The 22,793-nt window shown below is 40.2% G+C and overlaps 1 protein-coding gene and 1 long non-coding RNA gene across 2 annotated transcripts; both read right to left on the bottom strand.

Annotated features, from left to right (window-relative positions):
• Positions 1-320: 320 nt before the first annotated feature.
• On the bottom strand, positions 321-1,197 carry LOC125372126. Its single transcript, XR_007217984.1, has 4 exons — positions 1,139-1,197; positions 907-1,099; positions 412-519; positions 321-368 (listed from the first exon to the last, which is right to left on the bottom strand). It is a non-coding gene; the product is annotated as an uncharacterized LOC125372126 (long non-coding RNA).
• Positions 1,198-20,389: 19,192 nt separating this feature from the next.
• Positions 20,390-22,589, bottom strand: LOC124147697 (G protein-activated inward rectifier potassium channel 3-like). Its single transcript, XM_046518437.2, has 2 exons — positions 21,156-22,589; positions 20,390-20,705 (listed from the first exon to the last, which is right to left on the bottom strand). The coding sequence occupies exons 1-2, from the start codon at positions 22,427-22,429 to the stop codon at positions 20,681-20,683; spliced, it is 1,299 nt and encodes a 432-aa protein (XP_046374393.1). The 5' UTR covers positions 22,430-22,589; the 3' UTR covers positions 20,390-20,680.
• Between the last annotated feature and the right edge of the window lie 204 nt (positions 22,590-22,793).

Here is a 22,793-nt window from a genome sequence, read left to right as displayed (position 1 = left end):
TATCAGTAGCATGTCACAACACTTATTGGTGCTGTCTCTTCACAACACGCTCTCAGCACCATACCTGTGCTCGTGGGTTTCACCGAAGTGGTAAACGTCTGAGACCTGCATCACTTCGGGCTTTCCTCCCACATTAAGCTGACACTACGTGATATAACTGGAATACTGTTAAAAGCGGCGTTAAACCCAACTCACTCACCTACTCATAACAGGTTCCTACATATAATAGCCAATTCATCAGACTTGATAAAACAGGAACACCTGCCCTAATGCCAGGTTACCTTAATAGCAACAATCACATTACCTTGCTAATAACTAGGAACACCTGCCGCAACCACCCCCATTACCTTAATATTGACTAGGAGCACCTGCCACAACCACCCCCATTACCTTAATGATAGCTAGGAGCACCTCCCGTAAATACACCCATTACCTTAATATAGACTAGGAGCACCTGCCACAACCACCCCAATTACCTTAATATTGACTAGGAGCACCTGCCGTAAATACACCCATTACCTTAATATAGACTAGGAGCACCTGCCACAACCACCCCCATTACCTTAATATTGACTAGGAGCACCTGCTGTAAATACACCCATTACCTTAATATAGACTAGGAGCACCTGCCACAACCACCCCCATTACCTTAATATTGACTAGGAGCACCTGCTGTAAATACACCCATTACCTTAATATAGACTAGGAGCACCTGCCACAACCACCCCCATTACCTTAATATTGACTAGGAGCACCTGCTGTAAATACACCCATTACCTTAATATAGACTAGGAGCACCTGCCACAACCACCCCCATTACCTTAATATTGACTAGGAGCACCTGCTGTAAATACACCCATTACCTTAATATAGACTAGGAGCACCTGCCACAACCACCCCCATTACCTTAATATTGACTAGGAGCACATGCCGCAACCATCCCCATTACCTTAATATTGACTAGGAGCACCTCCCGTAAATACACCCATTACCTTAATATAGACTAGGAGCACCTGCCACACTCACCCCCATTACCTTAATGATAGCTAGGAGCACCTCCCGTAAATACACCCATTACCTTAATATTGACAAGGAGCACCTCCTGTAGATACACCCATTACCTATTGACTAGGAGCACATGCCGCAACCACCCCCATTACCTTCATAATAGCTAGGAGCACCTCCCGTAAACACCCCCATTACCTTAATAATAGCTCATGTTTGTTAATTGTAAAGAAAATATATAAATGTTCTGTACCATGCAATAGGTCATATTCATATTCTTGTTTGTAGTCGTTATCAGTTATTGATATAAAGGCGTAATTAGAACTTATCATTATGAAGAAACAGTGACGGCTCATCTCTGAATGTTATTCATTGTTATGCTGTTAGATTGTTATATCATGTTTTGGTTGGGAAATAACCATGTGATAAATTTTGGTCTCATGGCTGAGTTTCTGCTTGCTGTGACGGTGACCTTAGCGGAGCATAAAAACAACAAGATGACGAATAACCTGTGGTACCAGCACAACCTCAAATCATTATGCCAATGTTTATTGTGTGTACCGAATATACTGTCAGGTATTATTTGGGTTCTTCAGTTTAAATATACATTTGTATGTATGTACTTCATGCAGTATTTCTCCCTGACCTGCAGGATACTCTTTTTAACCTGGCCTGAAGTTCTCACATTCCATCACATCATCTTTTATTGTGTACTCTGCAGTCATCATATTCATACATGATAGATGTGGTTACTTTCAGAACAAAACCCTTGGGTTTTCATAGGGCGCTGAGTACAATATAAGTTGTAGCAGTATCATGAGGGGTACATGTGGTTTTGTGTGGAGGCGAGTGGTATAAAACCTAACAGGGATGCATAAGACCACATGTAATGCACATGATACTGCTACAATGAATATATGTTACCCACATGTTTTAATATGACACTGTAAATTAAAACAACTTCAAATTGATAGAAAACAGCTGTCCGATTGAGCTGAGGTGAACTTGTGCAATGTCACGTGATATTCATTGACTTGGAAAAAGCGTGTGGCTTTTTTTTTCAAAGCAGGGTGTAAGAGATTTATTCTCCCACCAGAAATCCACACGCAGCCTGTCTTGTTCTAGGTGGGGTATAAGCAGTTTATTCTCCCTCTGAGAAATTTGTTTCCCTCCAAGGGATGATACATAGTATTTTATCAAGATCACGTAAACCAATCAGGTCTCATCATTCTGACATTGAGGTAAGAACATTTTCAGAGAAGAATGTTTGTATGCAGGTCCCAGAGGGAGACTGTTAATTAGTGCTGCTTCTCTTGTAGACTCTGTGGTCATGTGTTGCTCCTCTACATGTATGCATTTAGCTCAGTTTGTAGTTTTGGTGCTTTTGCAATGAGACATCAGTAAAACCGCTCCAGCATAAACACAGTTGTAGTCTGCATCAAGACTGGGAAAAGTCCAATCTGGACCATATGGAAGTTTTGACTGTTTGATACTTATAATTATTATAAAGAAAGGTCTGTGACCAAAAATCTTAAACAGTTCCTTAATTTATTTCAAATTTATATCCTAACATCACTGTAAATGAACTGATGCTGTGTGACAAAAATGTATATTGAGAATAAGGTCATAATCATTGTAGACAATTAACATGACCTGTATGATAAAACATTTCCTTTCTGTGCCATAAACAATTGTTATATTGAAGAAAGACAGTTCTATGGATGAACAACTTTCTTATTACAATTAGTGCGACTTTTCGGTGTAGATCCTAACATCTTTATAAAGCAAGTTCCATAGAACTTGCCTTTCTTCATCACACCAACTTCTAAATGCCACTGAAAGAAGTTAATTGTTATATTGTTTTAAATATTACTTCAACAATTCATGAACATACTTAGCTTCTAGTCACTTTACTGATATTTGCCATGTTGTTATAGAATATTGACTTTGTGTTTGATGTTTTGTTTTGTTTTATTTTTACTAGTGTCTGCTGCTTTAGACAGGATGTGACTTGATAACTGTTGATGTATGAGGACATGTATTCCTAGCCATGATGGCTATGTCTCTACAGTTGGTATTTGTGTGGATGCTAATTTTATCCTTACCACTGCACATTGTAGTATTGTGCCTTGTTATGATGCTGTACACTACTACACTACTGTAACTATGTATCCCTTTGCAGTCCAGGTCTGTGCTGGTGTCAAACATTGTTGGTGGAAGTTACTGGTATCAGTGGTGAAAACATTGAGGGGTAGTTTCTAAAGGAAGTGTTGTTCAGTCACCTGCTTTCAGGCTGGACGTGAACGTGGCAGCGAGGCAGTTAGCCATATTCATAGTTACCCGTAGCCTCATGTATTATCTAGAGTAGTGTATCTTCATTCTATACTACTCAACATTGCTAAGGACCACACCTTACTATAGATGACTATTTTGGTCCTAAGCAAATGTTGAGCAATATATTATGATATATATACCTATGACCCAATCGCCACCATACCATTGTGTTTACTCTGATGTGAATGCCAAGGCTTATAATAGCCATCAAATCAAATATTATTATTCTTGCATGATTGTAATAATCTCGAATACACTACTACTGGTTTTGTTGCGGACAAATACAACTGGTAGTGACTGGTAGCACATGGACTTGCCTCAGGAAAGCTTTAAGTCAAACTAATAATACATTTCTTACAGTCTTCTGATTCGATTAATGGGTTTTCACTTACATGAGGCCACAATTTTGAATGTTGATGTATTCAACTACAGTTGGGAAGAGTCTGTGTGGTTGTTCATTTCAAGCTGATGTGTGAGAGAACGTCTGTGCGAAGTCCTGGCTACAAGTGATGCATACAGTGCCACAGTGACAAGTCGAGCCAGGGTATGTAACCTAATAGATTGGAGATGTACAACACTGGATGGTGGAGGAGTGATTGCCAGGTGATTCACATGGAAACTTCTAACTTGGGATTTTTATCAAAAAGGTTCAGCTGTGCTTTCAGGAAAGAGTTGATTTGGACATATTTTATTCTGTACAGTGTAATTACCCCATCATATATAAATGTAAAACATTCTAGCAATTAGAAAATATGAATGATTAGAAAAGAATCAACAATATTTATTTTAGGTGAATCTTGAAATTTTGGTTTAAGGAGTGATGGTGAAGAAACATTCCACATGGTCAGCGCTCATATTAGAGAACATCTTAGTACATGAACACAGAAGAACTATTTACCCAGATTGTTGGGGGCAAATTTAATTCTGCTATGGTGATAGACTTATTTGCATTTTACTTGTCATTTTAATGTCCTGTAAGTCCTCCTTTGTGCAGATTAGTTGGTATTGATACACAGATCTTGAATAACAGACATAGAAATGATATATATAATCAATGTATCATGTTTATATTTTGTAGATACCCACTGTATCTTGACCACTGACAATGGTTGTTAACTTGTAAACATCTTTTATACTTGGAGTTATATATGAATATAAGTAGCCGCATTACTTAATGTTTTCTATCATCATTATCTCAGTTGTGTTCCGCTTGTGTCCCCTTGTGTTCCGATGACACCTCCCTACGCAAGTCTCCGGACTCTTCCAACCCAATGATTATCACAAGTCAAATGGGTATTGCATGGCCACAATGGCGGAGAGCTGTGAATGGTACAGTCAACTCATGAACTTCAAGTTGCATTTTGTTACATTAAAAATTATGAACTCATCAAAACTTATGTTTACAACTAGTGCTCAGGGACTGACTGTTATTCCGTTGTGGGTTGTACATTTTGGTATTGACTGTTGTTATTTAGAGTTTGACTGTGCGAGGATTGTTGATGTGTGATATTGATAAAGTGACAGGAATTTTAGTTTTCCTGGATATCCTTTCACCTTGAAGATTTGGATTGGTGCTTCTAAGATCAACCATCAACTTGCCCAATCCCTGCAGCATGGGATCAAGCACAGACTTTATCGATGTGTTCTCATCTTTTAGCCACACACTTTTCAGATCTGTGCTCATGTTATCAATCATTCATGACCAATTCGTCCAATTCCAGGACAAGCCGAATGTAGACTCGTGCCCCTCTCGAAGGTTTCAAATATATGATCACTAGAACTACTTCAAGCAAGAATGATAACTCTTATTTTACCTGCGTCTTATAGTAAAATTGATGTAGCCGTTACACAACAGCACTTGCTTACTCCTATTGTAAAAGTATTGAACCTGTCTAATATAAACATATCCTATTGTACAAAGAGTGTTTATGGCAAGCCATTCAACTCATTCATTCTCAGCTGTTCATCTTTTATTTGCAAATTATTAATTTTGAAATAAGATATTAAAATTAGATGAAGAAAACTGACAAGACGAGGGTTGCTTTGGTATTTTCATTGTTAAGACTCATTTATTTTTGACTGAATCTTTCCTTCCATGGACAGCATTAAGAAATAGTACATACATTTCATATGAATTAATTAAATAAGATCATGAAGGAATGTCTTGTCCACCATGTCTTCAGATGTATAGAAATATTCCTAAAGATATACCATCAACATTTTAATATTCAAACCCTGTGGGGAATCTCAAGTAGCCTATGCTTGTAAGAGGCATGTTAATGGATGGGGTGGTCAGTCTCGGGTACTTGGTTGGTTGCGTACTATTCTACCCTGATAGCGTGGATCGTTGCTTACACTATCAGTTACTGTTTGCCTGGTGAAGACTTGATTGTGTACAAACAGATGTCATAATGGTGGATTATTGCTTAATGCGACGTTAAACAACAAACAAGCTTTAACATTCAAGGTTAGTTCAAATACACATGTACGAGAGTTAAGAGAAAAAGAAGAATTACAATCATATCAAGTAATTTAAAGACATGTAACTGAGCAGAAACAGGTTTGGCATAGTTGGTATTTAACTGATTAAATATTGTGGGAGACATATGCCAGTCTCTTCCAGGATTAATAAACCAGAATATCTGTCACCCGTTAAGGTCATTTGAAACTCATAAAACATATTACATTAGAACACTTTCTGTAAGTATTTAATGCTGAGCTTTTTACGATAGCCTCCTTTTATGCAAGAGTTTTCTTTTACAAATTTCGAAATAATTTGTTCAGATCTTATATGTGTTTGCATTTAGGGTTTGTGTTATACCATCATATTGTTGTGAATATTTATTGTGTAATCAATCTATTCCTTGCAACCTGTATGTTTCTGGTCAGTTATCTCTTGTTCATGTATTTGAGGTATGTTACCCAGATCGGACATAACAAAGAGGTGTGTGTAGGGGTATCTCACAGCATCAGATAGTCCCCAAACATATATTTATAGCAATTAAATCTGTTTTAAACATATGACTGCAGCCTTAATGTTGATGTTTATCCATCTAAACAAATCCACGTATTAAATAAAGCAAAGGTAAACATCATTGTTGAAGCACTGGTTATTAAAGTCTATTGTCTGTCATTATGTTACTATGTTACCCCAGACCAGTGTGGGACAAAGTAATATCTAAAGATTGTTAATACAAGCTATCAATTGGGACACAAACTAAACTCAGCTGAGCTGACATTGGCTTTAATTGTGTACTTTTGACATGATCCATGAACACCATGAGAAATATTAATGACCTTAGCAATTTCAGCCATTTTTTTTTTGTAGTTCAGTACAACATATCTTTTATTAACCTGTATGCAAATTACTCATGTTTTTGTATATATTTAATGCAGCATTAACAATATTGGTGTTGTACTATCACATGTGTAAATATCGCCAAGGACTAATGTCCACAACACAATATAACTTAATGAGAGTTACATGTATACTTAGTTTGAGATGTTGGTGATTAGTTAATTACTTTAATACATTTTTGAACTCTTGGTATATTATACAAAGGGATATTACACTGAATATTGTTTTGTAAATCCAGGTCAAGTTATAGCTTAAATGAACGGATCTCGCAGTCAGCTGAACCGTTTCTTCAATGTAAACAGTCGCACTTGTACATTTGAATCTATCGTGCATTATAGCCCTACAAGTATCAACATCAGTTTATATAACACATTTCTGGTATCTGTATACACTGTGGTAGGGAACTGACATTCTACATCTCCATACCATAGTTTTAAAAAACCCAAATATTGCCAATATTAATTTAAACACTCAGGATTATATTGGTCGAAGTACCAATATCCTGATGTGCATTCTGATTGGATTGCGCTGTTTCAACACATGGCAGCCTTTGAGAGGGGGACGCACCTTGTCGTAGGTTACGGAAACATGCCAGTGGTGACAAATGGTTATCAACCACAGACATGCCATGTATATGTGTTTATGTTATCATCCATTGGCTCACCCAGTGTGTGATTATGCTATCAACCTCTGGCTAACCTATTCTTTGGTCATTTTGTTAACCACTTACCACAGGGTAGTCTGTTCTGTGCTTACGCTATCAGCCACAGGTTCCCCCAATGTGTAGTCATGCTATCTACCACTGGCTTGACTGGCCTTTCTGGTCATCATTGTGGTATAAAAAAATGTGTATTGACTTTATTTCAGAACAGGTCAGTGAGATGTGTACTTGTTTTCTCAAACTGTTACTTTATTCAGAACAGTTCCTTTTTTGGATTGGGTCTTTTTCAAATAAACAGATGTCATCTGTCATCAAAGAAATGCTCAATGTTGATCGCTGAACCCCTTATAAGGCAAAATCATGGTTCTGTAGCAAACAGATTGTTAAGTAATAAATGTGTAATATCAGTTGTCCTGAGTTTTTATGACAAACTCCACTGGGTTAGACAAAACGGTAATCTGTATCTACTGATGTCTTTTTCAAATGGTTTCGTATTGGCCATAGTACAGGGTAGGACTTCTTATTTGCATGGTGGTGATACAAGATCAAGGGATGTAACTGGAGATCTCAACCAAATTGCAGGTGCAGCCATTTGATATTCTTGCGGTGTTTGTGAGAGAAACGGGTCTGTCTTGAAACAGTGACCGAAAAATATATTCTTTCTCTAACGAAACTGCCATCAACCCCACCCTGAATATTTTACTATGGTGCAAGCAAAGGAACACTGGCTATATTTGTATTGTCATGATAGGTAGCTCAATAGGATGTTTCTCCTTAATCTGGAACTCACAACCACATTTCTTATCACAAAGATATTTTTTCTACACCAGAACTGATCACATGACTGCTCACAATGCTATATGATCAACCTTTGCTCGAGTTACCTTCATATATTTATATTGTTTTGTTACAGGTACAAATATATATATATATATATATATTGGCGTACTGTTTGTATATAAAAACTTTATACATACTATACAGTGTGTTATTACATTTATGAATACACTATTTCTCATAAACATGTTTTTGTTTTGTTTGGATAATGGCATCATCCTGTTTCATGAATTGAAGACCTTGGCGCTATGAGTGTTGAAAGTCAATGTTACAGTATAGGAGTTTAAAACCATAAGATCAGCTTTAGTGGAAACTGAGCCGAGATCTGCATTCAATTCTTGCTTTTCCTACATGGATTGGGTGGTCACACTGTGTGACCTGGCTGATTGTGTGTCCATGATATCATCAATACTTCACAGATTCATTCTGTCAGATGGGAATACATAAGGCTGCTATGCCAGGGACTAGTGATGCATGTCTCAATTGTGTAAGCCAATGAGATGAGGCCATTTGTAACCCATGGATGTTGTCATGGTGAACTAATGATTATGCTGCTGATGCCAGAGTGACGCCTCACCCACAGAGGAAAATGATTACTGCCGTAGAAACTTGTGACATGGAGAAATATATAAATAAATATCCCGGGTTTCTGGGAGCAAAATTTCTTCACAAAGGGAAACTTTCCCCACCAGTAGATCGCTTTCTCAAGATTATGAGGTTGGTTCAATGGTTGCCAGCGGTACCCCCGACGGTATGTGCGTCCTGTAACATTCGAGAAACACAGCCGATTTTGTGACTTACAATCGTGACTATGTCGTGAAACATTCTGCTGTATCGGATCAAAATCGTAACAATGTCCTGTGTTGTCTGGAGGGTGTCCTGTGGATCGGGACGCTGTCGTGATGAACGGGCATGAATTGTTCATTGCCGTTTCTTGTCGATTGAGTCCAGATTGCGTCCAGATCTTGCCGAATGCGAACCGTCTTAGTCGGTTCACTATCCGGTCACTGTCAGGTCTCTGTCGGATCGCATTTGGGAGAATCAGGACACTGTCGGGACAGATTCAGTCGTTTTGTACCATGCGGAAGATACAAATCGGTTCAGATTCGGGACGAATTCGGCTGGAAACGGCTGAATCGGGACGCTTCCTGAACAATATCTGATTGTTTGTGAATTTCCCGCCACGAATCACAGGATCTTGATCACACTTTTCACAAATTTTAATCGGGAATGGCCCTATCAAGGACGGCAGTAAAAATCCTGTATGTGTGACCGAGCCCTAAACGACACCCACTTGGATGGGTGAGGAATATGGGCTCTATTCCCTTTAAATGCAGTTGACTGTGAACTATCCAGGGTATAACTAGATGTTAGAACCCACCTTTGCTCTGGGTTTCTTCCCGATTAATCTCGTTACTTCATTATTCAGCGCTGATACAACAGCTGATAATCGTGTCAACCATTCGGTTGATCTTAATCGTTCCGATTTCATTTCGATCCCATACTGATAGCCAAACAAACGTTCCGCTAATGTCCGGTTAAATCTTTCAACGATAGCTTGACTACGGTGGGCCTCTTTTTCACCACGCCTGATTTCGACATCGTGCTTTGTTAACAGTTTAGTTACTGATCCCATAAACTCGCGACCAGGATCTACTTGAAATAGCTTCGGCCATTTTAGTGGTCCGCGTTTATATATGCATTAGCTACTTCTGTTGAATCTTTCGAGGTTAATGGCTCAGCCTCTTTGTATCGACCAGCCACATCCACTACGGTTAAAGCGTATTTATACGTTTTGCATCTTACCTTATCATGGGGAAGAAACAAGAGGTCAGCCTGATAAACTTCATTCGTTGTAAAAATATCAAACTTCTTCCTCGGTATATAACGCTGTGCCGGTAAGTATATTTGCCACATCGCTTGTTTCTTTAACCAATTCTTGGCCACATCTTTAGATACCTTAGCCGCAGTGGCTAATTTTTGTATTGCTCCTATACCTTTCCAATATCCTCGTTGGCTATAGTAAATTCAATTCATTATAAATTAATATTGATGTTTCTTTTAATACGTGTCATGACGATCGTTGATGCGCATCAGCGTTTTTTCATTACAAAAATTCCCTCTGTAGTAGTGGTATAGGTGTATAAATCTGGCTCCAGTGGAAGTGAGCCAGCACCCCCATTACCTATACTACTGATGCAATAGTGGTTTATGTATTCGTAAGAATGATCAAACAATAGTTATCCTTGTTAATAGTTCAAAGAACAATACCTCTAAGATGATTGATGCGTGGAAGAAGAGAGAAGTTTCCGCCTTGCGCAGGCGCAAGAGAACTGGGTAGCAAGATACTATTGCTTGCACAACTTATCATGGATAATTGACAGTGAACATTCTAAAGATTGTTTTATGATGACAACCGAAATACAGGATTTCTAACACTGATGTTGATTGGTTGGATGTTTTACGCCGCAGTCAGCAATTTTCCAGCTATATGATGGCGGTCTGTAAATAATCGAGTCTGGACCAGACAATCCAGTGATTGATATCATGAGTATCGATCCACGCAATTGGAATCGATGACATGCTTCAACCAAGTCAGCGAGCCTGACTACCCGATCCTGTTAGTCGCCTCTTGCGACAAGCATTGTCGCCTTTTACGGCATGCATGGGTTGCTGAAGACCTATTCTACCCCGGATCTTCACTGACATTGATGTTATATAGATAGTAGTATTTGAATTATTAACAATGATAACTGTGTTTGTTAGTTCATTGTACGTATAGAATACTAAACGAGCTCCCGTGTCATACAAATTTTATGAAACTACTGAATAGTTCAAGTACATGTATCTGACGAGCGAAAGCGAGTTTGGTATTTTAGTTATTACTTTCCGTTAAAACTTATTTTTTTATAAATGTCACTGTCGTGTGTAATAAATTGGCAGACATTTACGCGATCTTATTGTGTTTAAAAGAATAATGCTTCAAACACATTAGAAGTTGACACGTACACTACAACGGCCTCCCTTTAAGTTCAGGGTGCGTGACACAAAGCTATCGCAGCTATATGGTGATCGTTACTTCCATACTTTACATTGACTTTCGTACCGTGAAGATTGGAGTTATAATAGGTCTTCCGCAACCCATGCATGCCGTAAAAGGCGACTATGCTTGTCGTAGAGGTGACTGACGGGATCGGGTGCTCAGGCTCGCTGACTTGGTAGATCCATGTCATCGTTTCCCTATTGCGTGGATTGATGTTCATGATATCAATCACTGGATTGTGTGGTCCAGACTCGTTTATTTACAAACCGCCGTCATATAGGTGGAATATTGCTGAGTGTGGCGTTATCATTGCGCTACGATCCACACAGTTTACAAGCACGTCACAATACCCTATGGCGTAATTTGTAAAAGTTTGTTGCAAGAAACACCTGCGAATCAATGCCATGCGATGTCAGCCTAGCAACACGGTTGCTGAGTTCATCGAGTATGCATATATAGAAAACTGAACGAGCTCCCGTGTAATACCAGAACTGTTCACGAGTTAAATAAAATTGGTACTACACGTGAGCGATCTTAGTATTTTATTTATTACTTGCCGTTTATAAATTTCGCTGTCGTGTGTGAAAAGGCTGACATCTACGCGATTCACATCATAATCCAATTGAGTTTAACAGAATAATACTTCAAACACGTCCAACATCGACACGTATTAATTTAATACCATACAACAGCCCAACTTTAGAATTCAGTGGTCCGTTCCACAAAGCTATCGTAGCGCTAAGGTTATCATACCTCCCATACTTTATCATAGACTTGACCTACAGTTGGGGACGTAAAAAGGTGCTTGGTTAGCCAACTACGTCATGGAAGTACTTGCAATTTTTACATTTGTACATAAATAACGTAACTGTGGTATACAAAACACTGTAGCTTACCTGTATATGTAGTGGACGGTGTAAAATGTCAACAAAGATAGACAAGAAAGGTTGTTATGAGCATTGCCATTCAAATAGTTCCTGTATAAATACTGAAGACTAAAATCTAATGATTTGGACAAAATACAATGTCTCCACGAGGATAAACATACATGCCAAAGTACAGCTCCCTCTTTTTTGGCTGTTTCAGCATATTCAGGAGAAGAGAAATTTATAGAGGAAAAATGTGCATTTGTAAAATAAAAATAAAAGCATGGTCAAAACAGGGTCAAAACAGGGTCAAAATGTTAATATGTTACAGAACAATACCGGAACATATGTCTGTTGAGTCCCACCCCTAACTAACTACATGTATGTACCAAATGTAATTTCCTTTTCACAGAAATGGTCAAGTAATAGACATAAACAGATTGTTCAATATGGCTGTTTTGGGCCCATATTGAATCGGGCTCGAACTCTTGAACAAATTCACAAGCATGTGAACTTTCAGTGGCTTCCGAGGAGATGTTGACGAAAGATGCATGATTGTTACTTATTCCGATATGACTGATGCAAACAAATTTGGAAATACATTTTGTGACCATATATATTTCACAACGTTTATATCTATATCTATGGACGCTAAGTGACCTGACCGCCTACGTGGTTTAGTGGTAGAGCGTCCGCCCGTAGAGCAGAAGGTCGGGGGTTCGATCCTCGGGCGCGTCATACAAAAATACGTGAAAAGATGGTCCTGGCGTTCGGCATTAGGGGGCTATATAACTGCAATAATCTGGAACGCGAAGTTAAACCCCATTTAATCCCGCCTCACCAAGTGACCTAAGAATTTTTAAGTTAATTTATAAACTCTTAGGTAGGAATAAGTTGAAAATAAACACCATTCTAACTTCAATTGTATGTATTGTAGAACTAACATTGACCTTCGTTCAAGTTTAAAAGAAAGGAACAAAGAGAACAATGAGTGTAATAGCCTTGTCCATTGTACTCATTACGTCACTTGGGATGGTTTGCGCCTCAAAACCATCTTCATCTTTATTCCCGTGATAATGTCTGTTAATGGGAGGCAAGACTCTGGCCCTGACAAGTTTCATCAAACTTAAGTTTACATTTACTACTAGTACTATACCAGTTAGCCTGATAGATGAACTTTTCCTATGTCCATCTAGTTAATGATTATACCCTAATTACACAGTGACGTGTCTCCAGGGGATGGTTTTTTCGAATACGACGCCACACCTCTCATTGAAGTTTTGGACATGTGATACAAAAGAGGCCCTAGATGGATACACTGGGAGCTTACTGGTCGCAGCTTGCTTTGCAGAGTTGTGTATCTTTGCCTTGTCAGGTTCCGCTGGTCGTGAGGTCAGGAGTTTTCCCGGTTATGATCCGTGGTCTGTCAGCACGAAACACGAGATCGTAGACTGCAGCCTGTGTCACGTGGAACTTTCCTATCACACTCAGCAGCTGGCCCTGGGTCACTCTCGCATCCGCTTCATCTTAACAACAAAACCTCTGTTTAACTATATAAGAGCACACCCACTCTGTGAAGTACTCGTAGTTCAACGGCAATAGTGTGTGGTTGGGTCGAAAAGCCTGTGAGGGTGGCCGAGGTCAGAATGTAATCCATCACGTTTATCTCTAACAGGACTGATACGAACACATTGGGTTGGAGCTCACGACCAGCGGATCCTATTACGACTAAGGGAAGGAACCCTGCTTATCGAGAACTGATTAATGGATGAAACATATCATGTACCCGCCCATCCCTGGCCGAGGCAGATGGTACCGAAAGTTACCTCCGAGATAGATCACGTCAACTACGCCTCCATCAACGCCACTAAGGAACAGCCTCTCGCCATATGTCCTCAACAACTGAAACGACCGTGGCGTGACTGACAGTCTATTTATCAATACCGCGGTCTCATTTGATGGGAAATAGATCATGACGTTAGTCCCTTCACTGAAGTACAACACATTGTTTCCGGGATGAAACGCCAGAGCAGACAGATATGATGATCTGATAATAACGCGAACATTTAGCCCAATGTATGTTAGAGAATAGAGTTTATGGTTATCACATACATATATCAACATGTTTTCTTCATCCAAGGCAATACTATTTACAGGACTACCGTCGTTGGGTAAGTTTAACAAGGGGATGTAATCCCTGCCAGTCGATGTCATTATGTTGACAGACTTCCTGCGCCAGTCAGTGTGAATCACGAGTTGTCTCCCTTCGTCTATGGCCATCCCACTGCTTGCCACATCGTACTTTAGGACTGACGTCTGGTTGTTGTCCAAAGGAAACGACAGAATCATATCAGGGTCGTATGTTGACAGCAGCAGTGTCCGACGAGAGGATACGTACGCCACAGACAATACGTATCTTATGTTCACAGGATACGCATCGTACGTTTCGCTCCAATGGTATCCTATTTTCAGTGTCTGAAGTTGTTCATAATAGCTTGAAGCAAAGGGCACTACAAGCAGACGGCGGTCTACCTTATCTGTTGCAGATGAAATAGAAGGAGGTGAAACAGGTAAAGTAGTTGTATCCGCAGACGATTCTTGAGTTGTTTCCACGGTGACATGTGTTATCGACGTTGCCTGTGCCGTCACTGTTACAGATGGGGGGTCGCCTTTAAGAGTCTTGTTAGGCGGCTGAGTGAGATTCGGGTGAATGTCAAACTGACGTTGCATCTTCTGTAATTCCTCCTTCAGAACATTATTCTCCCGCTGCACATTGCCGAAACCCTTCCTCAAGTCACTAATTTCAAGTTTCAGAATACGCATTCGTTGCCTGAGGTGTTGAACTTCCTTAGCGTAAGCACCAGATATGTCGTTGGCCGTCTTTTCATTCTGAAGATGTTCTTTCACAGCTTTGGACACCAATTCGGGCAGTATCAATGGGACCATCTCACTCTTCAGACGGTGATTCCACTCACTCTTAACATTCCGTATTTGTCTTTTAAGTTTTCTTTCAGTTTCAGTTCTTATTAGTTTCACATCTTCCTGGACTTGGAAAACGGCGTCCTCAACTCTGTCTAAACCGTCGGCCATGTCCTCCTCCATTTCTTCAACGCGATCATGGAGAGTCTGAATGTAGTCATAGTTGTCCGCGTGACAACAAGCCTTGTGGAGATGGAGCAGCACCAGCAGGGCCACTGCACACACCTCTCCTGTCATCCTGTCACGGCAGAATCTACTGACGGACTGACCTAGTCTTCTTGGTGTGGGGCATGGCATGATATACCGTATATCGTATAAGTCTCATCCTGCTTCTATGTATGTCCGTCCCGGCCTAAACTATTTCCATACATGATGCTATCGTTTATTCGAATAAGTGGTGGTATGTGTAGTTCTACAGGGTTCCTGCACCGTTCAGTCGTGCCATGTTGTTGTTTTAAGCTTGTTGTTTATGTGCCAAAGATTCGAATCGAATTCGTATGTTAGGCGAGGTGTGTTTCAGAAATATTTCTTTCATACCACGACGGGAACATGAGGATTACGTATTTCTTGAGAAATTTAAGGAAGTGATTTTATCTAAAAAAATAAAAAGACCCAGAATATAGTTATTCTTCAGACTATAGTATTAAACAATTGACATAGTCTGCTACAAAAATTACATTGTTGTTTATCTCCAAAAAGAATAAGAGCTCACAGTTTTAAATAAAAAAGTATCTGGTTTTGTAGCGGTAGGATAAGATGGTAATGTGGTTGTTAAACCTTCTTGGCAGCCTGGGTTGTATACTCCCTAGGGAGCTGAGAATGATTGTTGAGTGCACATTGATCCAGTGACCGGGCTAATAATAGCGCTTTGAGAATGCCCCTGTGTTGTGTGGAAATATGCGTAATATAAATAGCCTAGTCGCTAGTTATTTTACAATGCGTGGAACAACGACCTTTACACTTTCGTGGGATCCTGAACATTTGGTTGTTTTAAAAAGCACAACATGTTGACGCACATCGCACACATCCTAGAGCCTGAACAATTACTTTAACATACCGTCCTTGTAGCCAATATGATGTAATAGTATTCCTTATTTTCTGAGCCTTCACTGATTTTAGAAATCTGCTGCAGTAGCTGTGGTTGTCTTTTACACGCACGCAAATTATATGATGCCGGTTCGCGCCCGCTTGCGACAGATTGTTCCGACAAAATATGAAATTTCAAAATATTTTGTTAGTTCCGTCAATTCCAAATGTACAATGATTGATATGTGAGTTCATGATAACGTATGCATCAATTTCTGACAACCTATAAATTATTGTCCATTCGTGAAAGAACCCGGATCATCTAAACGATTTAGTGACGTCACAGATTTGTTTTGTATGAGTATAGAAAGACCGTTCCAGTTCAATGCTTTCCTTGCAAAGTGATATGATGTTGGGTCAATGTTTTAATAACTTTTACGAAATCATGCAATGATTTATGTGTTTTCCATCTAGATTTCTGTATGGATATCGACATTTTCATATGTGTGTCTCAAAGCCTAAGTACTGGTTTTCTGCCCGAAATCGCCATATTTGTAATACGATTTAAAACTGATTGAATTTTGCTGACGTCTATAGCCCGCGTTCCTTATTTGTGTACCTCGGTACAGCTGTCTGCAAATGTCATCGTGAAGCAATAATTCAGAACACTACAGCCATCAACAACACTACAACAGTTATTAACAACACTGCGACAATCAGTAACGACACTACGGCAATCACTAACGACAACCATTAACAACACTGCGACAAGCATTAAAACACTACGACAACCATTAACAACACTGCGTCAAGCATTAACAACATTACGATAACCAGCGGCGACAGCCATTAACAACACTACGACAACCATTAACAACACTGCGTCAAGCATTAACAACATTACGATAACCACCAGCGACAGCCATTAACAACACTACGACAACCATTAACAACACTGCGTCAAGCATTAACAACATTACGATAACCACCGGCGACAACCATTAACAACACTACGACAACAATTAACAACACTGCGTCAAGCATTAACAACATTACGATAACCACCAGCGAAGTCATTAACAACACTACGACAGCCATTAACAACACTGCGTCAAGCATTAACAACATTACGATAACCACCAGCGACAGCCATTAACAACACTACGACAACAATTAACAATACTGCGTCAAGCATTAACATTACGATAACCACCAGCGAAGTCATTAACAACACTACGACAGCCATTAACAACACTGCGTCAAGCATTAACAATATTACGATAACCACCAGCGACAGCCATGAACACTACGACAACCATTAACAACACTGCGTCAATCATAAACAACATAACGATAACCACCAGCGACAGCCATTAAAACACTACGACAACCATTAACAACACTGCGTCAAGCATTAACAACATTACGATAACCACCGGCGACAGCCATTAACAACACTACGACCACCATTAACAACACTGCGTCAAGCATTAACAACATTACGATAACCACCAGCGACAGCCATTAACAACACTACGACAACCATTAACAACACTGCGTCAAGCATTAACATTACGATAACCACCAGCGACAGCCATGAACAACACTACGACAACCATTAACAACACTGCGTCAATCATAAACAACATTACGATAACCACCAGGGACAGCCATTAACAACACTACGACAACCATTAACAACACTGCGTCAATCATAAACAACATTACGATAACCACCAGCGACAGCCATTAACAACACTACGACAACCATTAACAACACTGCGTCAAGCATTAACAACATTACGATAACCACCAGCGACAACCATTAACAACACTACGACAACAATTAACAACACTGCGTCAAGCATTAACAACATTACGATAACCACTAGCGAAGTCATTAACAACACTACGACAGCCATTAACAACACTGCGTCAAGCATTAACAACATTACGATAACCAACAGTCATTAACAACACTACGACATCCATTAACAACACTGCGACAAGCATTAAAACCACTACGACAGCCATTACCAACACTGCGTCAAGCATTAACAACATTACGATAACCACCAGCGACAGCCATTAACAACACTACTACAGCCATTAACAACACTGCGACAAGCATTAAAAAGACTACGACAGCCATTAACAACACTGCGTCAGGCATTAACAACATTACGATAACCACCAGCGACAGCCATTAACAACACTACGACAACCATTAACAACACTACGATAACCACTAACGACAGCCATTTACAACACTACAATAACCACTAACGACAGCCATTAATAACACTACAATAACCACTAACGAGTGAAAATGAGTCCAACTAACATGATGTGTTGGGTTTTTAAAAATAGTTTTAACAACCAAAGTACTCAACATAATTGGTGAGAACAATTTGATATTTACCCACGACATCAGTGTAAAACTAAACCTAGTCTCATTTGGGTCAGCCTGTAACCGGACACTATGGTTTGTATAGGCAGAACTACACCAACGATTCATACCGTACATCATCTAATAAACGGAAAATATTTTACAAACATCGTCCTGAATTCCTGGGGGATGTGGTAGAATGGAAGTAACCGCTATGGCCCTTTTCGTGGATTCGTGACCAGATACTTATACACAGGAATCCACACTCAACTATTTCTGCTATGGTTCATCTTTCGGTCAGCAGGCAGCATCCCCAACAGGGGGCTCGAAACTACGAAAGCCTGATGGTGACTCTTTGGTAGCTTAATTGTTTTTAAATCGAAGTTTCCTTTAGTTTCAATTATTTGTTTATGTTTTCGAAATTTCGAGTATTTTCTTGTTACTTGGATTATATTTTCGTAATTTCCATTATTTTCTCGTTATTGTAATCATTTTTTCTCGTAATTTCCAATGATTTTTTCAAATTCGATTTTAAAAAATAATTTTTTATTAAACTTAAAATAATCGAAATAACGAGAAAATAATCATGGTAACGAGGAATTTCGATTTATATAAGTTCTACATTTCGATTAATAGGCTACTAAAGTGGCACCATTAGCCTTTTTTTTACGAAACAAGTCCTTGAGTTTGTCTGTGAACTCTAATGGCATGATTCCTCTCACTACACAGGGAAATCAGACCTTAGTTCTCCCAACCGCTAAACAAAGATCTGAAGACATCCCATTAGGGATCACATCAGAACGACCTTTCATCCGACCAATCAGCGCGTCGCCTACCAGATTATGAAAGTGACAGTCGGAATGTGATTTCTAATCATGCAACCTCGAAAACTTAACGCGGTATTCCGAACGATAGTTACGGGTATAACGACTGAATCCATACAATCTAGACCATCTATTAGCCATTCCAGAATGTTCTTTTGTTCAGGTTTCAAATTTGTAATCGAGAATTTGTCAAAATATGTTTCGAAGCGTAGTCGCCAATTTCAAATTAGTGCCGTAAAGCACGAGAAAGCTGCCTTCTGATTGGTCACTCCATTGGTCGGTCAAATTTCGCACAAGGTCGGTCTGACGTGACCCGCAATGGGATGTCCTTAGATCTTTGTTTAGCGGTAGCAAGAACTAAGATCTGATTTTAATGAAATTGGGAAAGTCACAATGTGGGCTCCAAGCCGTAGATCCTATAATCACTCTACAACTGGATTGGGCAAATTCGGAGTGAACTAATAACCTGTGAGAGGGGGTTGGGGTGGGGATCAGCTCGCTAAGCAGAGGCACCCCTTTGTACACGATCAACCCACACAACACAAGACCTGAGTGAATAAACATTCTTAAACAGACTTAATAACCAACTAGAGACACACATGGCCATATGAACGAAGAACATGTATATCGAACATGATATGAGATGACACTGATTGATAAAGATATTGATCAGGTGTTACATTCCGACTGTGGCAGTCAGGTGACCGTGAGCGGCTGTATTTAGCAGTATGTGCAGCGAACGTACATTACCAACGCGAACTAAAAGAAGAGAACGTGCAGATGTATTGCTCTCTACCCATCTGCTTCCTACTCGTGGCTGTTGAGTGTAACAGAGAGCGGAAACACCCCAGACAACCCAGGTCCAAACTGGTCCCGAGTTCCGCTTCCTTTCAATAGCCTGGATGTAACCAAACATATCCTCACCACCACCAGCTACCTGCACACCAGTCGTGATTCCTGTCCAGTGAGGCTGAAGCTTCGTAACCACTCTCACTCACTCACTCACTCACCACATATCCGTTCACTTAACCCCCCAATGTACAAACTGGCCCAACAAATCAGGAAAATTCGCAGACATGAATTTATTCAACAAACTTATTTATGTATAAACATCAATTGAGACATGATTAAAAGTATATAATATATGTGTATATATACAATGAACTTCTTTGAATATTTACAATAAATTAACTGACTGAAGTACCACATTTTCTAAACTACATAAAATGTCAAATTCTATCCTTCGGAAAACAAATTACGCAGTGATTAAACCTTTACAATAAATGAAATTAATTTCCCATACAATGAGCCCGTGTGAACACTGGTCATGAAATGATAGATGCCTCTTGTATTGGTCCTTATAAGCTCGCTGTTGAGTGGCGTCTGAAATAATACAAAAACTTATTAAGGATACTGTTATTTGGTTAAGTACAATATATTACGTACTATTACCGTGTGAGGCATTCACTCTCGCGGTGTCCTTGAATAGCCACGTGATAACTTTATTTTATCAATGTGCTTCGTGATGTCAAAAACAATAGGCCATGTCGTACTGACTAGTGTAGCAGATTGTTGGCATTAACCAATCTCAAAATATCAAGTGGGTATCTCCTATTTATAGGCCTGGGATCCAGTTACACATCTTCTTCGTCTATAAGTAATGATCACTTTCAAAACCGTTGCGTAAACAAATGATATGGACAAATCGACATATTGATTAACAAGAACGCGTACGTCAATTAAAGATTGCTTTGTTAAAATGTCTATTACATGTGGTTTGAGTCCTTACTAGTCCCTAGCTTAAATAGTAGAGGTTTGATTAAGTAGCTTTACCTTGTTATATCGTCGTCGTCGTTGTTGTCGCTATGAGACTCCGACGCCGTCCCATATGAGTCGACAGATGCTATAGAGACCGAGTCAATGTCGTCAGTTTCGCTTTGGGCTCGTCTTTTCCCGCTGCTCCCTTTCTCGAGATTCTTGAAAATGCCTGTACCTTTGTACAAGAGCTGGGCTTCCTTGGCACTACACTTGGGGGTCTGGCTGGGGACCACGTTGTCAAAGCGGACAAAGTCAATGCACCATGAGTTACTTTTCTCATCGTATTCTTCGATCCGGGCAAACCTGTGACCCCAGATAATCTCAGAAGCTGAATAGGAGGTCCTTGACTGCATCAGCTCGCCCGTCGTCTCGATAGTCCCTTCCAGGAAGATGATCATCTCGAATTTGTCAAGAAACAAATCCTCTGGTCTGACATTCCACAGCGGGCTGTTTTCAGTGATCTTGTGAGACAGCACCATCGGCCAGATGAGGAAGATTTTTTCCTTAATGCCGTTCGATGTGAGTTCCATATTGTGCTGGTACAAGGGGTACACATACTTCTCCTTGCATATGTTTTTCTGGACTACCATTGCATACACACTAGCGTCAATCAGGTGGGTCTTACTTCGTAGGTCGCCGACACGGATCTGGAGACACATCTCGCCGTCTTCCTGGCACACACACACGCTTCGGCTGAACATGATCGTCTGGCATCGGTTCTTCGGGCGGGCAATCTTCACAAACACCATGCCCAGTATGACGGCCTCAAGGAGAACGCCGAGGGTCATCTGTAGGAACACGAGAGGGATGTTGGCGGCCCCACACTCTGGAGACGGGTACAGGGTCCCGTAGCCAACTGTCGACTGGGTCTCGATCGAGAATAACAGACTGTCCCAGAAAGACGTGACCTTCATAAAGCAAGGTACCCAATGCGGGTTGTGGAGGTTATGGAAGTCGCCGTGCACGTACCCTAACACCCAGTATAAGATGGCGAAAGTTAGGTATGACGCTAAGAAACCGCCAAACAATACCAAAAATGCATACCGCCATTTTAGATCAAGTAAGCTATTGTAAAAGTCCTTCACATAATGCAGTCCCTTATTTCTGATACCTCTGTAAGCGACGTTGCTCTTTCCTTCCTTCCGGACCAAAGACCGACGTGGCTGGTACCTCTTCTTCACCCTCTTTCCAGGTGAAGATGACGTCGTAGAGGGACGCAGCTTTTCAAACTTGTACTCTTCCCAACGCGGGTGGTCTTCAAACATATGGAGATTGTCGCTGGTCGCCATTTTGAGTATGAATGACTAAATCCTGTCTATCTGGCTGCCTTCACTCGTGCGTTCAACACCTCGATATGTTGTCTGGGCAGGCTGAGACGCTCCATAAAGTGTCATCCCTGACCGCCAGAAGCAGATGATTGTAAGAAGCGGTGTGATTGGTTGATGGTCTCGGTCCACACAAATGGGTTAATTATGTGGGAAATACGTAACAATAGGTATTGCCCCCGCTGCCTGTCACGTGTTGTCCTTAGATGACATGGGGCGATTGATCACCGAGACTTGACAGCCTCCTAAAAATGCCGCAAATGCCCCCGGCAGTCGCCTGGTGAAAAATGATGAAAATGTCAAAAACATGCATGACACATCAACTGCC

The sequence above is a fragment of the Haliotis rufescens genome, unplaced genomic scaffold, assembly GCF_023055435.1.
Source record: "Haliotis rufescens isolate VD_foot unplaced genomic scaffold, xgHalRufe1.0.p SCAF_36, whole genome shotgun sequence".
NCBI lineage: Eukaryota > Metazoa > Mollusca > Gastropoda > Lepetellida > Haliotidae > Haliotis > Haliotis rufescens.
Note: the sequence above shows the minus strand (reverse complement) of the source record. Positions and strands in the feature narration are given on the sequence as shown.

Bases quoted from the DNA above. Each gene is read 5' to 3' on its own strand.
- LOC124147697 (XM_046518437.2), bottom strand. From the start codon at position 22,429: ATGGCGACCAGCGACAATCTCCATATGTTTGAAGACCACCCGCGTTGG. The intron at 20,706-21,155 runs GTAAAGCTACTT...GTATTATTTCAG, and splicing joins GACGACGACGATATAACAAG to ACGCCACTCAACAGCGAGCT.